This window comes from Anomalospiza imberbis, chromosome 1 (assembly GCF_031753505.1).
Source record: "Anomalospiza imberbis isolate Cuckoo-Finch-1a 21T00152 chromosome 1, ASM3175350v1, whole genome shotgun sequence".
Lineage (NCBI taxonomy): Eukaryota > Metazoa > Chordata > Aves > Passeriformes > Viduidae > Anomalospiza > Anomalospiza imberbis.
In genome coordinates, this window is record NC_089681.1 from 197,451 (window position 1) to 221,299 (window position 23,849).

Below are 23,849 nucleotides of genomic sequence, written 5' to 3' on the forward strand. Positions count from 1 at the left end.
ACAAAATCTCAATGCTTTCCTTCCTGGAAAAGGCATCACCAGTATCCAAGATAGATTTCAGGCAATTCTTGCCCAGAAATTGGGGGAAGTGACCTTTCCTCTCTTTAGAGCACTGGTGGGGTCCTGTGTGGGGTGGTCTGGGCAGTTCTGGGCTGTCCAGGGAAAGAAGCACAAAGGCTTAGTGAAACAAGACCAGATCAGTGCGACCGAGATGCTGAAAGGGTGGAGAATCATTCCTAGAGGGCAGAGAGAGCTGGGACTCCCAGGAGACAAGGCAGATCCCTGACGGCAGGAAATGAAGTTGAGGCAGCCTGGCTGTTCTCAACAGTGCACACGGGAGAAGAAAAGTGAGGACGGGAAGAAGGGAAAACAAATGGAATTCCATGGGGAAAGAAGGCAAGAATTTTTTAGTGGGAGAGTGGTCTTGGAGTGGAAAAGCTGGTGGAGTCTCTGCTGGGAGAACCAAAATGGAGTTGGCCACGGACCTGGAAATACTGCCCTTGCGGACTTTCCACGAGGAGAGGGAAATGAAGCACTTGTATTCCAGAGTTCATGCCAAAGTGGATGATGTTGTTCCTCCTGTTTGCTGGGTGGGTTCAAGAGTCCTGATGGGAAAGAGAGTTTTTCAAGTGTGTGCTGGCACAGAGAGATTCTACCAGAGCCATGAGCAGGAGAGCATGAAAGTGTCAAAATACTTGAGGCAGTGGTCCCAGGTTTGTGTCATGTTTTGAAAAGTGTGCCCTCAACCCCTGCTTTCAGTGTCTGTCGTGGTTATTGCTGGTGGTGACATCTTACCTAAGAGAGGTGTTCTGCTTCTTACTCATCCATGCCAATGGTCTATCTGGCATATTACTAGGAGAAGATATGATATTATAGGAAATGAAAAAGATGAGGAGACATCTCAGACTTTGATGCAGGTGAACTTTATTGAGGGGGAAAAAATGAAGACAGGAGAAAGAACTAGAAGGAATCCAGTGTGAGACGCAAGTAGGGCGACGATCAGCCACGACGATTTGCTTGCAGGAGCTGCTGCCAGAGCTGCAAACATGCTGTTGATATCAGAGGTGCTTGCAGGAGCTGCTGCCAGAGCTGCAAACATGCTGTTGATATCAGAGGTGGTGCTGAGGACCCTTAGCAGTTGTAGCGGCCCCTTCTGCCATAGCCCAGGCCTCCAAGCCCGTAGCCACAGCCCAGCCCATAGCCAAATCCACGGCCATAGCCAAGGCCATAGCCAAAGCCACCAAATCCACCAGAGATGGGCTGTCCCTGCACACTGAGTTCAGTGCCCACGGCAGCCGAGGAGGTGGATCCGACAGCAGTGCTTTGGGGGAAGGAGGTCATGATGGGTCCTGGCAGGGTGACCAGCACAGGGGAAGGGTTGATGATGACGTGGGAATCCTGGCATTGCAGGGCACAGGGCTCGTTGCAGCTGTTGGCCAGCGGGGTAGGTCCACAGGGACGGCAGAGGGTGTTGCAGGCCATGGGTGTGGTGTGGAGGGTCCCTAGAGGAGAGAGGGGGTGAGTGAGTGCCGGGATGTGGGGGTGTGATCAGCAGTGATGCAGAAGTTTGAAAGTGTGTGGAGGCTGTAGTGGGGCTGGGGGGAGGCGTGAGGGCTGCTGAGGCTCGGGCTGAGCGTGCTGGCAGAGAGGGGCCAGGGGTGCAGGAGCAGGAGGGTCAGGGGCTTGAGACTCACCTGGTTGTTGGCAGGAGCAGAAGGCGTGTGGAGAAGTGTTTGAGGGAGAGAGGTGCTGGGCCAGCTTTTAAGCTCATCTTGCAGGGGTGGGACAATCTTGTCCTATGGCCTTGGGGCATTTTGCAGGCATCAGGTCTTGCCTGGTGCGTCATGAGGTGGGGAGTGTTTTCCTTCATGCAATTCTGCAATTCCATGTCCTGCTCCTGAGGCTGTGTCCATCTGACCTTGGCAGCAGCTTTAATAATTTGGTATTTTGGTGGATTTGATCGTTCCATGTGTGTCAGGGTTGGTTCAATGAGCAACCAAAGCCCTGAAGATCTGCGGTTCCATCAGTGAGGTCATTTTGCGGCACTCATGTTCTGTGGTCTGTGAGTATCTTGTGAAGCCTGGGACTCTGTTCCATGACACTGCATGTCCATGAGTCATTGTGTTGCATCCAGGAATGCTGAGGGAGCTGCTGACGTCCTGGGGAGGTCACTCTGCAAGAGCTGGGGAAGATCCCAGGGCCTGGGAGCTTCACCTGTTGGATGAAAGAGCGCTCAAGGCCTTGGATCTTGAATGGGGTCACGAGAGAGGACATTTAAAACGAGTGGCTGTTCAGGCTGAACTTGTTCCAGTGTTACGGCCCATTTGGATTTCTCCAATTCACATGACAATGTACTCTGCCATTTCAACTGTATTCCCTGACCTTGTTAAGAAATCCATTAAGGAAACAACAAACTGGGAGGGATCCCTTTTTTCCCAGGCTGTCAGTGACCTCAAGCAGCTTATTCCGCATTCAAGACACAGTTTTCATACCTCCTAACCTGAAATTGTTAACATTGTGTTCCTGTAAGCAAATAACAAATAATTACTCATTGACAATCTATGAGCTCCTCTGTCCTTCCCTGACAAGGCGGGTGCGTGTCTTTGTGGAATCGTGCAATTCCACGTCCTGCTCCTGAGGCCCTGTCCACCTGTGGCGGTAACTTTTAATTGCAAGTTCTAAGAGGACAAATTTTTCTGTTGGTGGTGCATGTCAGGGAGGGCTGAAGACATGACCCAAGCTTTGGAGAGGTGGGGCGTCATCACTGTGGTCGCCTCATGGCTCTCATGTGCTGTGGTTTGTTGGTGCCTGCTGAAAAATTACCCCAAATGTCTCAAAGTTCTGACAGGCTGGCCTGGGCTCTGCAGCTGTGCCAAGGAGGAGGTGTTGCAACTTCCATTGCTGTGGGAACCCAGGACATCCCTCTGGTTACCCTGGCTGCCTCGAGACCCTGGCAGTGGGCTCGGAGACCTTGGCACAAAGTCAAAAACACTTGTGGCTTCGATTTTAGCCTGTGGAAAAAACCGCCAACTTTGTCTGAGGAATTACAAGCCACAAGGGTTTGAGTAGTGTGGTAGTTGAATTAACACAGGGTGAAAAATTAGAATGTTAGGGTTTTAAAATAAGGGGTTCAAGGGAACAAGATGGAGGGATTTGGGCATGTCCTGACCTTCTTCTCCTTCTTCTTGCCCTCCATGTCTTGCTGTGATGGTGACACGTTTCTATTGGTTTAAGGTAAAGACACACGGTCCAACATAAATGATGGATGTTGGCACGTTATTGTAAACATAGTAAACACGTAATTTTAAGTATAAAATGGTAACACTACCCCAAGGGGGTTGGAGTCTGTCGCAGACTGACCTGCTAGACAGACCACAGCTCCTGGAGAAAGCATGTTATAGATTAGGGAAAATAAACAACGTCGAGAAGCCGAACCTATGCATTCTGACTTCTTCTTTGGCTGCGCGGGCTGAGAGAAAAAGACTTTTACAATCTCGGGATCATCTTGACCTCCAGACCCCTGACACATTGCCTTCACCCTTCCATGCATTTATGCCAGTTGGCAAAGCCTGCCCTCAGACCTCACCTTTCAATTTGGACATGCTCAGTGGGTGCACAAGCGATAGTCTAACCTCAAAGGTTTTGATATTTTCTGTCATCCCTTGGGCTGAGAGCCAAAGGCTGAGGCCACTTGTGATTGTCTGAGTGAGGATTTGGAGGCTGACCAGGGCTGTCGGAGACAAGTATTTCATGATCCTCAACAACCCAGGCAAGTCCAGCGGGTGTCAGGGCCCAGCGTAGTGGACTGAGAAAGGTCTGAAGGGCCGGGCCCAGTGGTTTGTGGCCAGTGTCCCAAAGTCCAGATGGCAGCAAATCCCCAGTGCTGTAGCCCAGGAGTTGGATCCACTGGGCCAACACTGAGAACTTGCTGGGTTCTGGACATCTGCTGGACTTCAGCAAGGGCAACTGCCAAGTGCTTTTTCATGGGAGGAGTCGTCCCAGGTAGGAAGAAATACCTGTGTGTCGCTTGGAACAATTGTTTTCTTCTCTGAAAACGCCTTTGTGGTTCTGGGTTAGAAGGAATGGGCCAGAAGGTGTCCCTGTATCGTCGGGGAAAATGGCACCCTCAGTCTCCAGATCAGGACTGGGGAGAATTGCTGTGATAAGGCAGGAAGAGAAGACGCTTGGTGTCTTCTGAGCACTGGTGAGGTCCCATGGGAGGGGGTGTGTGAAATTCTAGTCTCCCCAGTGTGACAATGAAGTCAGTTTAGTGAATAGCGACCAGTTCAGAGCCACCAAGATTCCAAAAGGGTTGGTGAATCATTGCTAGGTGAGAAACTGGGATGCCCAGGGGACAAGGGTGGACAGGGAGGTGCCATCAGTGTGCGCAAATTCCTGATTGCATAGAATGAAGTCGAGGGAGCCCGGCTGTTCTGAGCAGTGCACATGCGCAGGGCAAGAGGGCAAGGGCACAGGGAAAACAGATGGAATGCAATCGCTAGAGGAGACAGGAAATTCTCGTTTAGAGGGTGCTCACAGAATGGAAAAGGTGTTTTACTGTCAGTCCTGGGAGATCCAATACTGAACTGTCCAGGGTGCTGGGAATCCTGCTCCTGTTGGTCTTGCTGGAGCAGGGAAGTTGAAGCACTTGCACTCCAGATTTCCTGCCCAAGCGGAGGCTTTTGGGACTCTCTTTGCTGGAAGAGTTCAAGAGTCCTGGTGGGGAAGAGAGCTTGCCAAGTGTGTGCTGACACAGAATGACTCCACCAGGAGAGCGTGGATATGTCCAAGGCTTTGGTCTATCAGGTAAAGGATTTGGTCATGTTCTGGAAAGTGGCAGCTCCTGTGCTTCCTATGCCAGGCATTCTTATTAGTTGTTTTGACATATTAGTGAGGAAAGGTGTTGTTGCACATACCCCAAAGACCTGTTGAGGTGTGGAATGTACTTGCTAAGGAAGTGAGACCACTGGAATTACAGAAGAACAGGAGGCATCTCAGGCTTTGATGCATGAAAACTTTATTGAGGCACAAGAATGAAGAGACAGGAGAAAGGAGAAGTCGGGATCCAATGTGAGGAGCAAGCAGAGCAACCACGAGCTGAGGTGCTTTGCTTGCAGGAGTTGTTGCCAGAGGCCTGAGCTGGTGGTGTCAGGAGTGGTGTTGAGGACCCTTAGCAGTTGTAGCGGCCCCTTCTGCCATAGCAGCCCAGCCCATAGCCATAGCCCTGCCCGTAGCCGAATCCACAGCCATAGCCAAATCCACGGCCGTAGCCAAGGCCGTAGCCAAAGCCACCAAATCCACCAGAGATGGGCTGTCCCTGCACACTGAGTTCAGTGCCTACGGCAGCCGAGGAGGTGGATCCGACGGCGGTGTTCTGGGGGAAGGAGGTCATGATGGGTCCTGGCAGGGTGACCAGCACAGGGGAAGGGTCAATGATGACACGGGAATCCTGGCATTGCAGGGCACAGGGCTCGTTGCAGCTGTTGGCCAGTGGGGTGGGTCCACAGGGACGGCAGCGGTCGTAGCAGGCCATGGGTGTGGTGTGGAGGGTGCCTGGAAGAGAGAGAGCTTAGAGGCAGGGCAGGGGTTTGGGGGTGTGCGGGGCAGTGATATAGGAGAGTGAGGGAGAGTCTGGAGGCTGTAGTGGGGCTATGGGGAGGTGTAAGGGCTGCTGAGGCTGGGACTCAGCATGCTGGAAGACAGGGACCAGGGCAGCAGGGGAAAGAAGGTCAGGGGCTTGAGACTCACCTTTCTGTCTGCACTGGAGAAGGAGAAAGTGTCAGAAGAAGCGTGTGAGATACAGAGGCACTGGGCTGTCTTTTATGCAGGTCCTGGAGGGGCGGGACAACCTTATCCCATGTCCTTGGGTCATTTTTTAGGCAGCAGCCCTTGCCTGACCCAGCCTCGTGAGTCATGAGGTGGGGAGGGTTTTCCTTCCTGCAGTCTTGCAATTTTGTGTTCTTCCCTTGAGGCTGTGTCCATCTGACCTTGGCAAAATATCTTAACTAGGAGAATTGATGACCATTATCTCATTGTTTATGGTGTGTGCCAGGACATGTAAAATACTCAGCCGAATCTTAGGATAATTGGGGTATTGTCAGTAAGGTCACACCATGGCATATTGATGATATCTCCTATTTGCATTCTTGCTGCCTGCCTGAAAGAACTCCCAGGTTTCTCATCTTGTCCTTGTTTTGAGGATACCCCAGTCCTATCAGTGTCATGGTGTCCTTGCAGCCTTCTTGGTCAACCATGTCCATATCCTTGTTCCACCAGGGAGCCCCCACAGTGCTGGGGACCAGGACTGTTCACTCCCTCAACTGTTCTATAGCTCAGGCACATGGGTTTCAAGAGTGGATTAATCAATGGATGGGGAACTGTTCTCCTCATGTGTCTTGTTCTCCTTATCCTTCAGCATTTTTCCTTTCCATGGGTCAGTCTCAGTCTAGCACTGGGACCCCACAGTGTGATCTTGCTGGTCACAGCTGAGATGAGTGCTATGGATGAACCAACTCAAGACTTTGGGGAGCACAGGAGGCCATCCCAAACCACAGGGATTGCTTTCCCATCTCCAGCAGGAAAGGCTGGGAATATAGACAGGCTCTGAATGTTTGCAGCATGGTGGGGATGGAGAGAATATCATGGAAAGGGCAGTTCCTCACAAGCAGTGCTCCTGCAAAGCCAGACAATCCTGACAGAGCTGGCCCCAGATGACTCGGGGCACCACTTCACAATGCACCCAAAACCAGGGCACACCAGTGCCATGGGGTGACCTCACTGATGACACCCCATCTCTCCAAGGCTTTGGAAATGTCTTTAGCCCACCATGACACATGCCATCAACACCTGCCCTTAACCTCTAAGACACTTAATATCTGCCGCCAAGGTCAGATGGACATGGCCTCAAAAGAAGTACATGGAGTTGCAGAATTCCACAAAGGAATGCCCGCACCATAACATGGGAGGGAAGACAACTGTGCTGACCAACCATTAGTAATTACGGGGTTTTGCTAGCAGGAACAGATTATTAAAACTAAAAGGATATGAGATATGAAACCTTATGGCTTGAATGCGGAATAAAAAAAAGGACATCACAGTCCAGCCTGGGAAAAAATGGATCAAGCTGGGTTGGGTCTTTGTTTAATGGATTTCTTAATGAGGTCAAGGAATACACTTTAAATGACAGAGTACAATGCCGTGTAAAGATGAGAAGTCCAAATGGACCATGACACCAGAACAAGTTCAACTGGACCAGCCTCTACTATTCCAGATGTTCCTTCTTGATCCAATTCAAGACACAAGGCTGTGAGCTGTCTTTCATCTATAGGAACACTCCTACGCAATATAACATTTCCATGTTATTGCTGTGTGACCTCCCCAGGACATCAGCAGCTCCCTCAGCATTCCTGGGAGAAACACAATGACTGATGGGCGTCCAGCGGCACAGAAAAGAGTCCCAGTCCCAGTCTTCACAAGGCACCCACAAAACAAAGGACATGTGTCACAAAATGACCTCACTGATGATATCGCAACTCTGCTGGGCAGAGTTGCTTATTCAGCCCTCCCTGACACACATCAAACAATCAAAACCTCCCAAATGCCAACTCTCACTTTAAAGTTGCTGCCAAGGTCGGATGGACACAGCCTCAAGAACCGATCATGACACTGAAGAATTCTATGAAGGAAAACACTCCCCACCTCATGACTCACCAGGCTGGGCTAGGCAAGAGCTGCTGCCTAAAAAATGCCCCAAGGCCATGGGACAAGATTGTCCCACCTCTCCAGGACCAGCATAAAAGCTGGCCCAGAGCCTCTCTCCCTCACACACTTCTCCTGACACCTTCTCCTCCTGCTCCTGCCGACAATCAGGTAAGCCTCAATCCCCTGACCCTCTTGCTCATGCACCCTGGGCCCTCTCTTCCAGCATGCTCAGCCCCAGCCTCAGCAGCCCTCACGCCTCCCCACAGCCCCTCAACAGCTGCCACACACTCCCTCACTCTTCTGCATCACTGCCCCTCATAGCCACACACCCCTTCCCTGCCTCACCCTCCTCTCTCTTCCAGGCACCCTCCACACCACACCCATGGCCTGCTATGACCGCTGCCATCCCTGTGGACCCACCCCACTGGCCAACAGCTGCAACGAGCCCTGTGCCCTGCAATGCCAGGATTCCCGTGTCATCATTGACCCTTCCCCTGTGCTGGTCACCCTGCCAGGACCCATCATGACCTCCTTCCCCCAGAGCACTGCTGTCGGATCCACCTCCTCGGCTGCTGTGGGCACTGAACTCAGTGCCCAGGGACAGCCCATCTCTGGTGGATTTGGTGGCTTTGGCTATGGCCTTGGCTATGGCCGTGGATTCGGCTACGGGCTGGGCTACGGCTATGGTCTGGGAGGCCTGGGCTGCTATGGCAGAAGGGGCTATGGGTACAACTGCTAAGGTCTCTCAGCACCTCTCCTGACACCAACCACCCTCTCTCTGGAACACACCCCAGGTGCTGCAGACACCTCTCTGAGCCAAAGCTGTAAACCAGCTGAGCACTTCCAGCTCCTGTTCTCAGGGCACCAAGCAAGGCAGTAGCCAAGGGGCCAGCCCGGGCTGCCTGCAAACATGGCCCATCTGCCTCCTGGTCTTCTCTCACTCTCTTTTGGCTCTGTCCAGCTCCCTCTGCTGCATATCTCTTCTCCCAAGTCAGAGACTATTAGGAACATTCACCATCAGGTTGTTTCTATTGCCGAGCAGGAAGGCCTTGATGCTCTGGCTGAACTACCGGCAAGCAAAGGATCTCGGTTGATGGCCACCCTACTTGCCACTCAGACCACTTCCCTTCCTCTTGCCACTCATGACCTCTCACTCTTCCCTCAATAAAATTCTCTTGCATTGCAGCATTGTTATGTCTCCTTTTCCTTCATGGGCACACACGGGCACAGATTCCTCCTCCAATACATACTACAAACCCTTCACTTGCGTGATTCTATGCCTGGATACACTACGGCAGATCTATCCCTGCCTCTGACAAAAGCCCCTCTGGGCCACGTTTTTACATTGGCTACACAGATGTTGCTCCAGTCCCTCACTATCTCTTTAGCCCATATACAGATCCACACGAGCAGGTCCTTACCCTTGAGGCCCCAGAGCATAGCACAGAACTCCAATCTCACCAGAGCAGAGCAGAGCAGAGGGTCAGAATTCCCTCCTCACCTGCTGCCCACACTGTAGCAATGAGCCCATGGCATGGGCAGTTTCTATTTGGCGTGTTCACATGGCCAGGGCATGTCCAATTCTTCATCTACCAACTCCTCAAGTCCTTCTCCTCAAGGATGCTCTTATCGACTCATTAGCCATCCAATATCCGTTACTGAGATTGCTCCAATTCAGATCTAGGATGTTGCACTTCGTCCTGTTGACCCTCATGACAATCACAGCACCCCAGCCTGTCAAAAGCTCTCTGGGTGCCATCCCTCCCCTCCAGACAATCAACCGCACTGCTCACCTTGATGTCATTCCCATTCTTGATAAGGGGACACTCAATTGCACTGTCCCTGTGCCTGACAAAATGGGAAGTGAGAATGGTCCCAATACAAGCCTCTGTAGGTCACCACTCATTCCTGTTCTCCTCACAGACATGGAGCTGTTGACCACAACTCTGTGAGTGAGACCATCCTGTCCATTTTCCACCCCACAGCTGATGCTCCAGCTATCAACTCCACATCTCTCCAAGTCAGAGATAAGGATGTTGTCTGCCACAGGAAGAAATGTTTTGCATGAGTCCATGTACATGATATCAGTTGCTCTTCTGCCATTCACCAGTGTTGGAACCCCATCAAACTTTTCAGGAAGAATTTATCCTTCATGAAAATGCGAGCAGCGGCAGGGGAGGGGTGAGCCAGGCCTCTGGGGCCTTGTGTTGTGGCAAGTGCCCAGAGCTGAGGTCACTTCTCTTGAAGCATTTCACTTGAGGAAGTGGTGCTTGGCTGAGCTCTGTGTCTGCTCTGTGCCAGTGACTCAACCTGGGCATGAGGAGAGAGCTGTGGCTGGTGTTGGACACAACCCTTTTGTGAAGCCTTTGAGGCTCCTTCCCATTCTACACTCTCAGAGCAGCTGAGCAGGTCCAGGTTGCCTGAGAGTGTAGTGAGTGGCCTGAGAGTGGCTGAGGGGCTGAGGCCAGAGGCTTCTGATCAGTGGCCCAAAGTGCAAATGGAGGTGAGTCCCCAGTACTGCAGCCCTGGAGTCAGATCCATGGGGTCAGCTCTGTGCAACATCCTAAATAATGAGCTGAGCAGTGTTGTTCCCTCAGACATGTAGCAATCTCAGTAATGGATAACAGATGGGAAATGAATTGATTGAGAACATGCCCAAGGAGGACTTGGGATGTTGGTGGATGAAGAATTGGACATGCCCTGGCCATGTGCACTCGTAGATCTAAACCCTTCCGTGTCCTGGGCTCATCACCACAGTGTAGGCAGCAGGTGAGGGGGCAATTCTGACCCTCTGCTCAGCTCTTGAGAGACTGGAGATGTGTGGTCAACTATGGGAACTCAAGGATATGGAAGATATGGATGTGCTGAAGCCGAGCTGTAGATGGCCCTGGAAGGTGATGAGGGTGTGAAGTAACTCATGTCCAGCCAAAGTGAAAACAAGACCCATACACAGCTTCTATCAGAGCCAGGGATTAGTGTATCCTGCATTAGTGTATCCACACCTGGGATGAAGCAAGTGAGGGGTTTGTGGAATGCACCAGAAAGGCCAAGTGTGGCAGTGTGTGTCAGTGAAGGAAAGGAGACATCTGAGGCTGTAATGCAAGAGAATTTTATTGAGCTAACAGAACAGTGGGAGGTCATGAGCATCCACTGGAAGAGGGCAGTGCAAGTAGGACGTGCAAGTAGGGCGGCAATCAGCTGAGCTCCTTTGCTTGCAGATGGTTTGGCCAGAGCATCAAGGCCTTCCAGCCGCACAGTGGGAGCAGCCCAAAAGAGGTGCCCAACTGTCTCTGGCTCAGGAGAAGCAGAGCAGAAGGGGCGATGACAGAGCCAAAAGGGGGATGCAGAGCAGGGAGTGGGAGAAGAGAAGGAACAGAGATGGGCCATGTTTGCAGGCAGTCGGAGCTGGCCCCTTGGCTACTGCCTTGCTTGGTGGCCTGAGAGCAGGAGCTGGAAGTGCTGAACCCCTAAGACAACCTTTGCCCAGAGATGCATCTTCAATGCTTGGGGTGTGTTCCAGGGAGTGGCTGGATGGTGTCAGGAGAGTTGCTAAGGACCCTTAGCAGTTGTAGCCATAGCCCCGTCTGCCATAGCAGCCCAGGCCTCCCAGCCCATAGCCACAGCCATAGCCAAATCCACGGCCGTAGCCAAGGCCGTAGCCAAAGCCACCAAATCCACCAGAGATGGGCTGTCCCTGCACACTGAGTTCAGTGCCCACGGCAGCCGAGGAGGTGGATCCGACGGCGGTGTTCTGGGGGAAGGAGGTCATGATGGGTCCTGGCAGGGTGACCAGCACAGGGGAAGGGTTGATGATGACACGGGAATCCTGGCATTGCAGGGCACAGGGCTCGTTGCAGCTGTTGGCCAGCGGGGTGGGTCCGCAGGGTTGGCAGAGGGTGTTGCAGGCCATGGGTGTGGTATGGAGGGTGCCTGGAAGAGAGGGGGATGAAGTAGGACAGGGATGAGGGGGTGTGAGGGACCGTGATGCAGGAGGACGAGGGAGTGTGGAGGCTGTTGTTTGGCTGTGGGGAGGCGTGAGGGCTGCTGGGGCTGGGGCTGAGTGTGCTGGAAGAGAGGGGCCAGGGGTGCAGGAGGTTCAGGGGTTTGAGGCTCACCTGGTTGTCAGCAGGAGCAGGAGGTGAAGGAGTCAGGAGAAGTGTGTGAGGGAGAGAGGTGCTGGGTCGGCTTTTATGCTGGTCCTGGAGGGGTGGGACAGCCTTGTCCCATGGCCTTGGGGCATTTTGCGGGCAGGAGCTCTTGCCTGGCCCAACCTTGTGCGTCATGAGGTGGGGAGTGTTTTCCTCCACAGAATTCTGCAGTGTCATGTCATGCTCTTGAGGCCGTGTCCATCTGACCTTGGCAGCAGCCTTTGAGTGATAATTGGTCTTCGGGAACATTTGATTGTTAGAAACAATCTAACAGTCTGGGAAGGTTGAATAAACAAGCAGAGACCAGCAGAGGTGCAATGTCATCAGTGGGGTAATTTTGTGGCCCTTGTGGGCTGTGGTTTGCAGGTGCCTTGTGAAGTCTGGGACTGTGTTCTGTGCCACTGGATGTCTATCAGTCATTGTCCTTCTCCCAGGTATGCTGAGGGATGTCCTGGGAAGGTGACTCTGAAATTATTTGTCAAGGTCCCAGTGCCTGGGAGTTTCTTCTGATGAATGAAAGTGGGCTCTTGCTCTTGTGTCTTGAATGGGATTGAGAGAGGATCTTGGAAAGTAGAGGCTGCTCAGACTAAACTTTTTCCAATCTTATATTCCATTTTGATTTGTAAAATTTACCCAACAAGCCACTCTATCATTTAAAGAGTATTTCTTGACCTCATTTAGAAATCCAATAGCCAACAACAAATGTGGGCCCATCCCTTTTTTCTCAGCCTGGTGTGTGATGTCAATTTATTTATTCTGCATTCAAGACAAAGGGTTTCATAACTTATATCCTGTAAATGTAATATTGTGTTCCTATTAGCAAAAAGGAATAATTACTAAGGTCAGATAGTGAGTTGCTCTTTCCTTCTCTGTCATGGTGCTGGCATTCCTTTGTGTGATTCTGTGATTCCACATCCTTCTCTTCGGGCCGTGTCCATCTGACCTTGGTGGCAGGTTTTAAAGTGTGATTATTAGAGGTTAAATGTTGGTCTTGATGGTTTATGTCAGGATGGATTGAAGATGTGACCAAAGCTTTGTGGAGATGGGGTGTCTCCAGTGAGGTCACCCCACGGCACTGATGTGCTGTGTTTTGTGTGTGTGGTGAAAAGGGACCCATTTCCTCATAGAGCTTTTCACAGAATTCACAGAATTCATAGAATTCATAGAATCACCAGGTTGGAAGAAACCTTCATGATCATCGAGTCCAACCCATGCCCTAACATCTCGACTAAACCATGGCACCGAGTGCCACATCCAGTCTTATTTTAAACACATCCAGGGACAGCGACTCCACCACCTCCCCAGGCAGACCATTCCAGTACTTTATCATTCTTTCAGTGAAAAACTTTTTCCTAATATCCAGTCTATATTTCCCTTGATGCAGCTTGAGACGGTGTCCTCTCAATCTGTCAGAACCTGGGGAAAGAGACCAATCTCCACCTGACTACAACCCCTTTCAGGAAGTTGTAGAGACTGATAAGGTCACCCCTGAGTCTCGTTTTCTCCAGGATAAACAACCCCAGCTCCCCTTTTTAGGCTGCTCTAAGCTTTGCAGGTGTTCTGGGGGTGAGCATCTGCCCCTTTGATCACGTTCTCTTCCTCCCTACCTTGGCTACATCTCTCCAGGCTTGTCTATATTCCTGGCCTTTGCCATTGGAGATGGGAAAGCAATCCACATGACTTAGGGAGGTGTCCTCTGCTCCTCACAGTCTTGTGTTGGTTCATCTGTAGTGCTCGTCTCAGCTGGGCCCAGCAAGGTCACAATGTGGGGTCCCATTGCTGGGCTGTGACTGACACATGGAAAGGAAACCTCGTGGAGGATAAGGAGAGGAAGAAGCATGAGGGGAACAATTTCTCATCTATTGGTTAGTCAACCCTTCAAACCCACGTGTCTGCAGTTTAGAGATAAGGATGGCCTGTGGAACTATTTTAAGGCCCTGATAGAATTCCAGGAACATGACACCAGTTGCCATTCCCTTGTCAAAAATAGCATTCGACCTTGTGATCCTGATGGAGCATAAATGGATCATGAGGTGGCCATGGACCCTCTGATGAAAAAAGCTCCAGCAATTACCAGGAGAGAATTAGGAAATACAAAATAACAAAAGTAATATGAGGAAGATGAGAACGTCAACCGTCTTATTGTGCACCACAGATGGGGCTGCAGAGTGCAACAAGGACATGGACATGGTTGACCAAGAGCAGTGCCAGGAGACCTATGGAACTAGAGTACCCTTAAAACAAGAAGTTTACAGAGCTGAGGGCCCTTTTAAGCAGGAGGAAAGAAGGAAATTGGGACATGATGTCATTATGCCATGGCATGTCCTCATTGATGACACATCAGTTGTCCTCAGGATTGTTTGAATCTTCGACATGTCCTGAAAGGCACAAGCAACAAGAAAACAGTCACTAATTCTTGCAATTAAAAGCTGCTGCCAAGGTCAGATGGACACAGCCTCAGGAGCAGGACATTCAATTGCAGAATTGCATGAAGGAAAACACTCCCCACCTCATGACTCAGCAGGCTGGGACAGGCAAGAGCTGCTGCCTAAAAAATGGCCCAAGGCTGTCCCACCCCTCCAGGACCAGCATAAAAGCTGGCCCAGAGCCTCTCTCCCTCACACACTTCTCCCGATTACTTCTCCTGCTGACAACCAGGTGAGCTTCAATCCCCTGACCATCTTGTCCCTGCACCCCCTGGCCCCTCTCTTCCAGCATCCTCAGCCTCAGCCTCAGCAGCCCTCACACCTCCCCACAGCCAAACAATACCCTGCATACTCTCTGACTCTCCTATATCACTTCCCCTCAAACCCCCCACACCCCTGCCCTGCCTCACCCTCCTCTCTCTTCCAGGCACCCTCCACACCACACCCATGGCCTGCAACAACCTCTGCCAACCCTGCGGACCCACCCCGCTGGCCAACAGCTGCAACGAGCCCTGTGCCCTGCAATGCCAGGATTCCCGCGTCATCATCAACCCTTCCCCTGTGCTGGTCACCCTGCCAGGACCCATCATGACTTCCTTCCCCCAGAGCACCGCCGTCGGATCCACCTCCTCGGCTGCCGTGGGCACTGAGCTCAGTGTGCAGGGACAGCCCATCTCTGGTGGATTTGGTGGCTTTGGCTATGGCCTTGGCTATGGCCGTGGATTTGGCTACGGGCTGGGAGGCCTGGGCTGCTATGGCAGAAGGGGCTATGGCTACAACTGCTAAGGGTCCTCAGCACCACACCTGACACCAGCCACCCCTTCCCTGGAAGTGACCCCAGGCATTGAGGTCACATCTCTGGACCAAGGCTCTCAAATGGGCTCAGCACTTCCAGCTCCTGATCTCAGGCCACCAAGCAAGGAATTGGCCAAGGGGCCAGACTGGGCTGCCTGCAAACATGGCCCATCTCTGTTCCTGCTCTTCTCCCACTCCCTGCTCTGCATTGCCCCTTCAGCTCTGTCCAGCTCCCTCTGCTGCAAATCCCTTCTCCCCAGCCAGTGACCACTGGGCACCTCTGCCTGGCTGCTTCCACTATGGGGCAGGAAGGCTTTGATGCTCTGGCCAAACCATCTGCAAGCAAAGGGGCCTCGGTTGTTGTTTGCTCTCCTTGTACCTCAGCCTGGCCTCTTCCACTTACTGCTCATGACTTTCACTGGTCTTTGTGCCTCAATAAAATTAATTTGCATTGCACACTGTGAAGTGTCCTCTTTCTTCACGGGCCCACACTGACACACTTCTCTCTTCCATTGCATCCTACAAACTCTTCACTTGCTTGATCCCAGGCCTGGATACACTAATGCAGGTCTATCCCTGCCTCTGATAGTCTCCGTGTATGGGTCTTGTTTTCACTTTGGCTGGACACCAATTGCTCCAGACCCTCATCATCTTCCAAGGTCATCTACAGCTCTGCTTGAGCATGTCCATGTCTTCCAAATACACATTGCCCGTCTCTGAGGAGCAGAGCAGAGGGACAGAATTCCCCTCTCACTGCTGCCCACACTGTGGGGATAAGGCCAGGACACGGAGAGTTTCTGGTCTGTAAGTGTTCATGGCCAGGGCATGTTCAATTCTTCATCCACCAACATCCCAGGTCCTTCTGCTCTGGGCTGCTCTCAACCCCTGCACTGTCCAGTCTACAGCCATGTTTGGCATTGCTCCAAACCACATGCAGGACCTTGCATTTGGCCATGTTCAGCTTCATGAAACTGATAATATCCCACTGCCCCAACCTGTTCCAGCCCCTCTATGCCATCCCTTCCCTACAGACAACCAACCCCACTACTCAGCTTATTCTGGTCTCTGATTTTGCTGAACATCCCACTCAATCCCACTGTCCCTGTCCCTGACAAAGATGGGAAATAATACTGGTCCCAATAGGGGGTTCTGCCTGTCACCAGTCATTGCTTTTCTCCACACACATGGAGCTACAACGGCTTGACTTAGACTGTCCTCTTTGAGTTAGACCATCCCATCCATTCTTTATCAACCACATGGTCCAACCACAACTCCACATCTTTCCAGAGTGAATACGCAGATGCCTTCTGGTACAGGAACAAATGCTATGCACAAGTCCTGGTACATGATATTGTTCCCTCTCCCCTCATCCAACAAGGCTGGAACCAATACCAGCTCATTAACAGGTGCCACCAAGGTCAGACAGACACATCCCCAGTAGCTGGACATGATACAGGAGAGCTGAGGGAAGCAAAACACTTCCCACCTTATGATTTGCCAGAGATGATGCCTGAAAAAATGCCCCATGACATGGCTAATGGCTGCCCCAAACCTTCAGCCCCAGATCATCCTCAGTATCATACTCTGGATGTTATCCAGCAGAATCTTGTCTTCCTTGTTCCTAGTAAGCCAGAGATAAATATGGTTTTCTAGTGTGAGCAGAGAGGAGCAGAGGGGCAGAATCTCCCTCATCTGGAATGGAGCAATCCCAAACATGCACAATACAGGCTGAGTGAGGAGAGGATTGAGAGCAGGACCAAGGAATCTCAGCCTCTGCTCTCCTGTACTAGAATCAGAGTTCTGTGTTGAACTCTGAGCCCACAGAGAGAAGGAAGACATGGACCTGCTTGAGCAGATATGTAGAAGGGCATGGAAGATGATGAGGGTCAGGAGCAACAGGTGTCCAGCCAAAGGGAACACACAGCCTGGAAGATGAGGGGCTTGTGTCAGAGGCAGGGAGAGATCTGCATTAGTGTATGCAGGCCTGTGATTCAGTAGCTGAAGCTTTGATGTAATGCACTGGAAGAGCCAAGTGTGCCGGGGGTAGTAGAACTAGGGAAGTAACATATAAAAGAGGTCTTGGAGCACTTTTTCACCCACCCCAGTGGTCTCTACAAGCCTGGTACAGTACTGAGCAGGGATTGGAAGAGTCTTGAGAGAAAAACAAAGAAGGACTCATCTGAAGCTATGATGCAGGAAAACTTTATTGAGGTAGAACAGTGAAAACTCAGGAGCAGCCAGTGGAAGGGAGATGGTCTGAGGTGCAAGTAGGGCGATCATGAGCCGAGCTGCTTTGCATCTTTGCATGCAGGAGGTTGTGCCAGGCTTTCTGCCTTACTGAGGGAGCAGTCCAGCCGAGGTGTCTCATGGTCTCTGGCTTGGGAGAAGGGGTTTGCAGCAGAGGAGACTGCACATAAACAAAGGAGTGATGCAGAGCAGGGAATGGAAAAAGAGGAGGAGGGAGATAGGCCTGTTTTGCAGGCTGGCTGTGTGGCTACTGCCCTGCTTGGTGCCCTGAGAGCAGGAACTGGAAGTGCTGAACCCATTTGAGAGCCTTGGACCAGAGATGTTTCCTCAATGCCTGAGATGTGTTCCAGAGAGTGGCCATCAGGAGTGGTGCTGAGGGTCCTTAGCAGATGAAGCCTCCCCTTCTGCCATAGCAGCCCAGGCCTCCCAGCCCGTAGCCAAATCCACGGCCATAGCCCAACCCGTAGCCAAATCCACGGCCATAGCCAAATCCACCAAATCCACCAGAGATGGGCTGTCCCTGCACACTGAGTTCAGTGCCCACGGCAGCCGAGGAGGTGGATCCGACAGAAGTGTTCTGGGGGAAGGAGGTCATGATGGGTCCTGGCAGGGTGACCAGCACGGGAGAAGGCTGGATAACAACGCGGGAATCCTGGCATTGCAGGGCACAGGGCTCGTTGCAGCTGTTGGCCAGTGGGGTGGGTCCGCAGGGTTGGCAGAGGTTGTTGCAGGCCATGGCTGTGGTGTGGAGGGTCCCTGGAAGAGAGGGGGATGAGGCAGGGCAGGGATGTGGGGGTGTGAGGGGCGGTGATGCAGTAGAGTGAGGGAGTGTGAAGGCTGCTGTAGGGCTGTGAGGAGATATGAGGGCTGCTGAGGCTGGGGCTGAGCGTGCTGGAAGAGAGGGGCCAGGGGAGGAGGAGCAGGAGGGCCAGTGGCTTGAGGCTCACCTGGTTGTCAGCAGGAGCAGGAGCAGAAGGAATCAGGAGAAGTGTGAGAGGGAGAGAGGCTCTGGGTTGGCTTTTAGACTGGTTCTGGAGGGGCAGGACAGCCTCGTCCCTTGGGCTTGGGGCATTTTTTAGGCAGCAGCTCTTGCCTGTCCCAGCCTGCTGAGTCATGAGGTGGGGAGTGTTTTCCTTCCCACCAATCTGCAGTGTCATATCCAGCTCTTGAGGCTGTGTCCATCTGACCTTGGCGGCAGCTTTTGGAGATGGTATTTAGGCGGATTTGATTCTTAGATGTGTGTCAGGGAGGGCTGAATAAACAGACAGAGCCCAGCAGAAATGCGATGTCATCAGTGCCGTCATTTTTTGGCCTTGGTGTTCTGTGGTTTGTGGCTGCCCTGTGAAGACTGGGCTCCTCTTCTGTGCCATTGGATGTCCATCAGTCATTGTGTTGCACCCAGGAAGGTCAAGGGAGCTTCTGATGTCCTGGGGAGGTCACTGAGTAATATGTTGGAAATGTTCTGGTCTGTGGGAGCTGCTCCTGATTTCTGAAATAGAGCTTATTCTCTTGCGTCTTGTATGTGAGCAAGAGGGAGAATATGGAAAATGGAGGCTGATTAGGCTGAACGAGTTCCATTGTTATGGTCCATTTGGATTTCTGAAATTTATTCAACCATGTACTCTTCAATTAAAGTGTATTCCTTGGCCTCATTAAGAAATCCTGTAAATAATAACAAACCAGGCTTGATCCCTTTTTTCCCAAACTGATCTGTGACATCAATTCACTTTTTCCGCATTCAAGCCACAAGGTGTCACAACTTATAATCATAAGTCTTAATGTTTTGTTTTTATAAGCAAAACCCAATAATTAGTAATGGACAGCCAGCAAGCTCCTCTTTCCTTCTTTGCCATGGTTTGGTTGGTCCTTTGTGGAATTGTGCAATTTCATGTTTTGCTCCTGAGGCCATCTCCACCTGACCTTGGTGTTATTTTTTAGTGGCGAGAATTAGAGACCAAGGTGTTGTTGTTAATGTTGCATGCCAGGACATGCACATGGCCAGTGGCTGTCAGGACATGTAGAAGATTCAAGTAAAGCTTACAAGGACTGGGGTGCCGTCACTGAGGTCATCCCATGGCATATTGACAACATCTCCCATTTGCATTCTTGCTTTCTGCCTGGAAGAACTCCCAGCTCTCTCAGCTTCTCCTCATCTTGAGGATACGCCACTCCCATCAGTGTCACGGTCTCCCTGCACTGCTCTTGGTCAATGTTCTTGTCCATACGGCCTCACCTGTGGTGGGGAACAGGAGGTTCAACTCCTTCAACCTACTTTATTTCTGTTCCTAATCCTGTCCTGCTAACTGCTGGAGGTTTTTAAGGGCACATGGTGACCCCAAGATCCATTTATGCTCCACCAGGAACAGAAGGTCCTTCCTTCCCTGCTAGAATACTTTGGTTGCCAAGGGAGGGGCAACTGGTGTCATCCTGAACTTCTGTCAGGGCTTTAATGCAGTCTCAAGTAACATCTTTATCTCTGAACTGCAGGCAGGTGGGTTTCAAAAGTGGTCTAATGAATGGATGAGGAGCAGCCAGATATTGATGGTCAATGGCTTTCTGTACAGGGAGAGGCCAGTGACAAGGCCGCCAGGCCTCTGCCTTGGACTGATGATTTTGGATACCTTTATCAAGGAGATGAGCAGTGAGATTGAGACCACCCTCAGCATGTTTGCAGGTGCCAGGGAGCAGAGCAGTGCAGTTGACACAAGAACAACGAGGGATCCCACCAGGAGGGACACTGGGAATGTTGAGAACATAAGAACCTTGTGTGGTTCAACAACTCCAAGTTCAAGGTCCTGCACCTGGGCTGGGACAGTCCCAGACATGAGCACAGCTTTGGAGAGGGAATCCTTAAGAGCAGTTCTACAGAGAATGACCTGAGGGTTCTGGTGGACCAAAATCTTAAAAGGAAACAGCAGTGTGAATTTTCAGCCCAGGCCACCAGCCATTTCCTGGGCTGCATAGAAAGAAGTGTGGCTAGCAGAAATAGCTGGGGGTTAATTGGAGACATGAGAATGTTATTATTGTCACCAATAGGTAACAAAATAGGGACCCAAATAGGGACACCAATAGAGACCAAAAGGTTCAAGAGAAGGCCACGCATCCTTGCAGCAAAAGAACTTCAGGAAAAGGGTTTCTAGCAGATTGACACTTCCTATCTCCTCAGAGATAAGGATATCTGATTTGGGGTGATGTGCTGGGCTTTACAGTGGAAGAAAGACATGGACTTAGTGAAGCAAGAAGAGTGTTAGAACAGCAAGAGGTTGAGGGGACCGAAGAATCCTTGTTGTGATTGGAAATGGGAGATGTGTGAGGTTTATTTTTGCAAGAAGGGAAGAATGGACAAAGGAGATGCTGTGAGTGTTTCATGGTATGACCTCACTCATAACACCCCAATTCTTGTAGGCTTTGTTGTTGTCTTCTATGTGCCTAACACATACTAGTAATATGAATCCTTTGGCCTCTACTCCTCAAAATTAAAAACTGCCACAAAGATCAGATGGACACAACCTCTAGAGAAGGACACAGAATCACAGAATTCCACAAAGACACTCCAGCACCATGACAGAGAGGAGGAAATAGGATCACAATGACCATCGAGTAGCAATTAGTGTTTTTTCCTAACAGGAACAAAATATTACATCTGACAGGATATAAGTTATGAAACCATATGGCTTGAATGCAGAATATGCAAATTCACGTCAGAGGCCAGCCTGGGTAAAATGTGATCAATGCATCATTGGTTACTTGTTTATTTGATTTCTTAAAGAGGTAAAGAAATACACTTTAAATGACAGAGTATGTTTCCATGGAAAGTTGAGAAATCCAAATGGACCACAGCATTGGACCAAGTTCAGCCTAAGGAAGCTTTAATTTCTAGATCTTCTCTCTTGATCCTACACAAGAAACATCTGCATGGGGTCTCCTTCATCTATCACGAAGAGGTCCCAGGAACTGGAACATTTCCAAGCACTTGCAAACTGACCTCCCCAAGACATCAGCAGCTACCGCAGCATTCCTGGGGACAACACAATCACTGATGGACATCCAGTGGAACAGAAGAGTCCCAGTCTTCACAAGGTACCCTCAAACCACAGGACGTGTGCCACAGAATGACGGCACTGATGACATTGCATGTCTGCTGGGCTCTGGTTGTTTATTCAGACCTCCCTGAGTCACATCCAAGAATCAAATCTGCCGAAATACAAATGCAATGAAGTTGCTGCCAAGGTCAGATGGACACAGCCTCAGGAGCAGGACATGGAATTGCAGAATTGCATGAAGGAAAACACTCCCCACCTCATGACTCCCTAAGCTGGCCCATGCAAGAGCTGCTGCCTAAAAAATGCCCCAAGGCCATGGGACAAGGCTGCCCCGCCCATCCAGGACCAACATAAAAGCCAGCCCAAAGCCTCTCTCCCTCACACGCTTCTCCTGATTCCTTCTGCTCCTGCTCCTGCTGACAACCAGGTGAGTCTCAAGCCCCTGACCCTCCTGCTCCTCCTCCCCTGGCCCCTCTCTTCCAGCACGCTCAGCCCCAGCCTCAGCAGCCCTCACACCTCCTCACAGCCCTACAGCAGCCTTCACACTCCCTCACTCTACTGCATCACCGCCCCTGACACCCCCCACACCCCTGCCCTACCTCACCCCATCTCTTCCAGGGACCCTCCACACCACACCCATGGCCTGCAACAGCTTCTGCCGACCCTGCGGACCCACCCCGCTGGCTAACAGCTGCAACGAGCCCTGTGCCCTGCAATGCCAGGATTCCCACGTCATCATCAACCCTTCCCCTGTGCTGGTCACCCTGCCAGGACCCATCATGACCTCCTTCCCCCAGAACACCGCCGTCGGATCCACCTCCTCAGCTGCCGTGGGCACTGAACTCAGTGTGCAGGGACAGCCCATCTCTGGTGGCTTTGGCTATGGCCTTGGCTACGGCCGTGGATTTGGCTATGGCTGTGGCTATGGTCTGGGAGGCCTGGGCTGCTATGGCAGAAGGGGCGGCTACATCTGCTAAGGGCCAGCCCAGGCTGCCTGCAAGCATGGCCCATCTGGCTCATCTTCTCCCACGCCCTGCTCTGCATGGCCCCTTTGGCTCTATCCAGTCTCCTCTGCTGCAAACCCTTTCTCCCAGGCCAGAGACCATTGGGCACCTCTGCTGGGCTGCTCCCACTGTGGGGCTGGAAGTCCTTGCTGCTCTGGAAAAACCTCCTGTGAGGAAAGGAGGTTTGGCTGATGGTCACCCTTCTTGCACCTCAGCCTACTGTTTTCTACTGGGATGCTCATGATCTTTCATTCTTCTACCTCAATAAAGTTTTCTTGCATCATAGCCTCCAATGACTCCTCCTTCTTTCTTCTCCCAAGACTTTTCCAGTCTCACTTAGCACTAAGCCAAAATTGTAGATATCACTGGGGTTAAAAAGTGTACCAAGACCTCTTTTAGGATTTATTTCCCCAGTTCTACCACTCACTGGCATGCTTTGGTCTTCCAGTGCATCCCAGAAACCCTTCTGTTTGTAGAACACAGGCCTGGATACACTAAAGCAGGTCTCTTCCTGCTGCTGGCACAAGCCCCTCTGGGTGCTGTGTTTGCTTTGGGTGGACACCAGTTGCTCCAGCTCCTCATCATCTCCTCAGCACACTTAGAGATCTGCTCAAGCAGGTCCATGTCTTTCTTATCATGGCCATGCATCCGTGCAGCAAAAGAACTTCAGGAACAGGGTTTCTAGCAGATTGACACTTCCTATCTCCTCAGAGATAAGGATATCTGATTTGGGGTGATGTGCTGGGCTTTACAGTGGAAGAAAGACATGGACTTAGTGAAGCAAGAAGAGTGTAGGAACAGCAAGAGGTTGAGGGGACCGAAGAATCCTTGTTGTGATTGGAAATGGGATATGTGCGAGGTTTATTTATTGTAGGGGTCCTACAGTTGAACACACAATTCCAGTCTTGCCAGACATGAGTAGAAGCTATGAATCCCCTCCTCACCTGCCACCCACGCTGTGGGGATGAGCACAGGACACAGGGAGTTTCTGGTCTGCGAGTGCACATGGTCAGGGCATGTCCAATTCTTCATCCACCAACACCCCAAATCCTTTCCCCTTGGGACTGCTCTCAATCCCCTCATCAACCAGCTTTTATCCTGCATGTTTGCCATTGCTCCAATCCAGATGCAGCAGATTCTGCCCCTCAGCTCCTCTCTGGTGACAGGGGAGAACTCTTGATCTATGGGGAAGACAAGATTCTGGTTTAGAAGATCTGGAACACAGCCTTGAGGACAATCTATGGCTGGAGGTTTGGGACAGCCTTGGCCAGTTATCCCGGGGCGTTTTTTCAGGCAGCAACTTTTTCTGGGCACAGCCTGGCAAATCATAAGGTTGGAGGGTTTTTCTTCCCACAGCTTTGCATTGTCATGTCCTACTCTTGAGGCTGTGTCCATCTGACCTTGGCAGCAGATTTGATGAGTTTGTATTGGTTCCAGCATTGCTGGATGAGTGAAGAGGGACCAATAACATGTACCTGGACTTGT

General features: G+C 51.3%; 4 protein-coding genes across 4 annotated transcripts in view; 2 read left to right on the top strand and 2 right to left on the bottom strand.

Annotated features, from left to right (window-relative positions):
- Positions 1-5,170: 5,170 nt before the first annotated feature.
- Positions 5,171-23,849, bottom strand: part of LOC137463367 (feather beta keratin-like) — a 92,193-nt gene continuing 73,514 nt past the window's right edge. Inside the window, exon 2 of the mRNA XM_068174551.1 lies at positions 5,171-5,553. Within this exon, the coding sequence (XP_068030652.1) occupies positions 5,171-5,533 (363 nt within the window). The 5' untranslated portion in view covers positions 5,534-5,553. The remainder of the gene's footprint in view (positions 5,554-23,849) is intronic.
- LOC137473736 (feather beta keratin-like) lies at positions 8,084-8,854 on the top strand. Its single transcript, XM_068189689.1, has one exon. It carries the CDS (start codon positions 8,084-8,086, stop codon positions 8,438-8,440), a length of 357 nt encoding a protein of 118 aa, XP_068045790.1. The 3' UTR covers positions 8,441-8,854.
- Positions 11,021-11,611, bottom strand: LOC137473791 (feather beta keratin-like). Its single transcript, XM_068189808.1, has one exon. The coding sequence runs from the start codon at positions 11,609-11,611 to the stop codon at positions 11,261-11,263; it is 351 nt and encodes a 116-aa protein (XP_068045909.1). The 3' UTR covers positions 11,021-11,260.
- LOC137473849 (feather beta keratin-like) lies at positions 14,707-15,163 on the top strand. The gene has a single exon (XM_068189928.1). It carries the CDS (start codon positions 14,723-14,725, stop codon positions 15,059-15,061), a length of 339 nt encoding a protein of 112 aa, XP_068046029.1. The 5' UTR covers positions 14,707-14,722; the 3' UTR covers positions 15,062-15,163.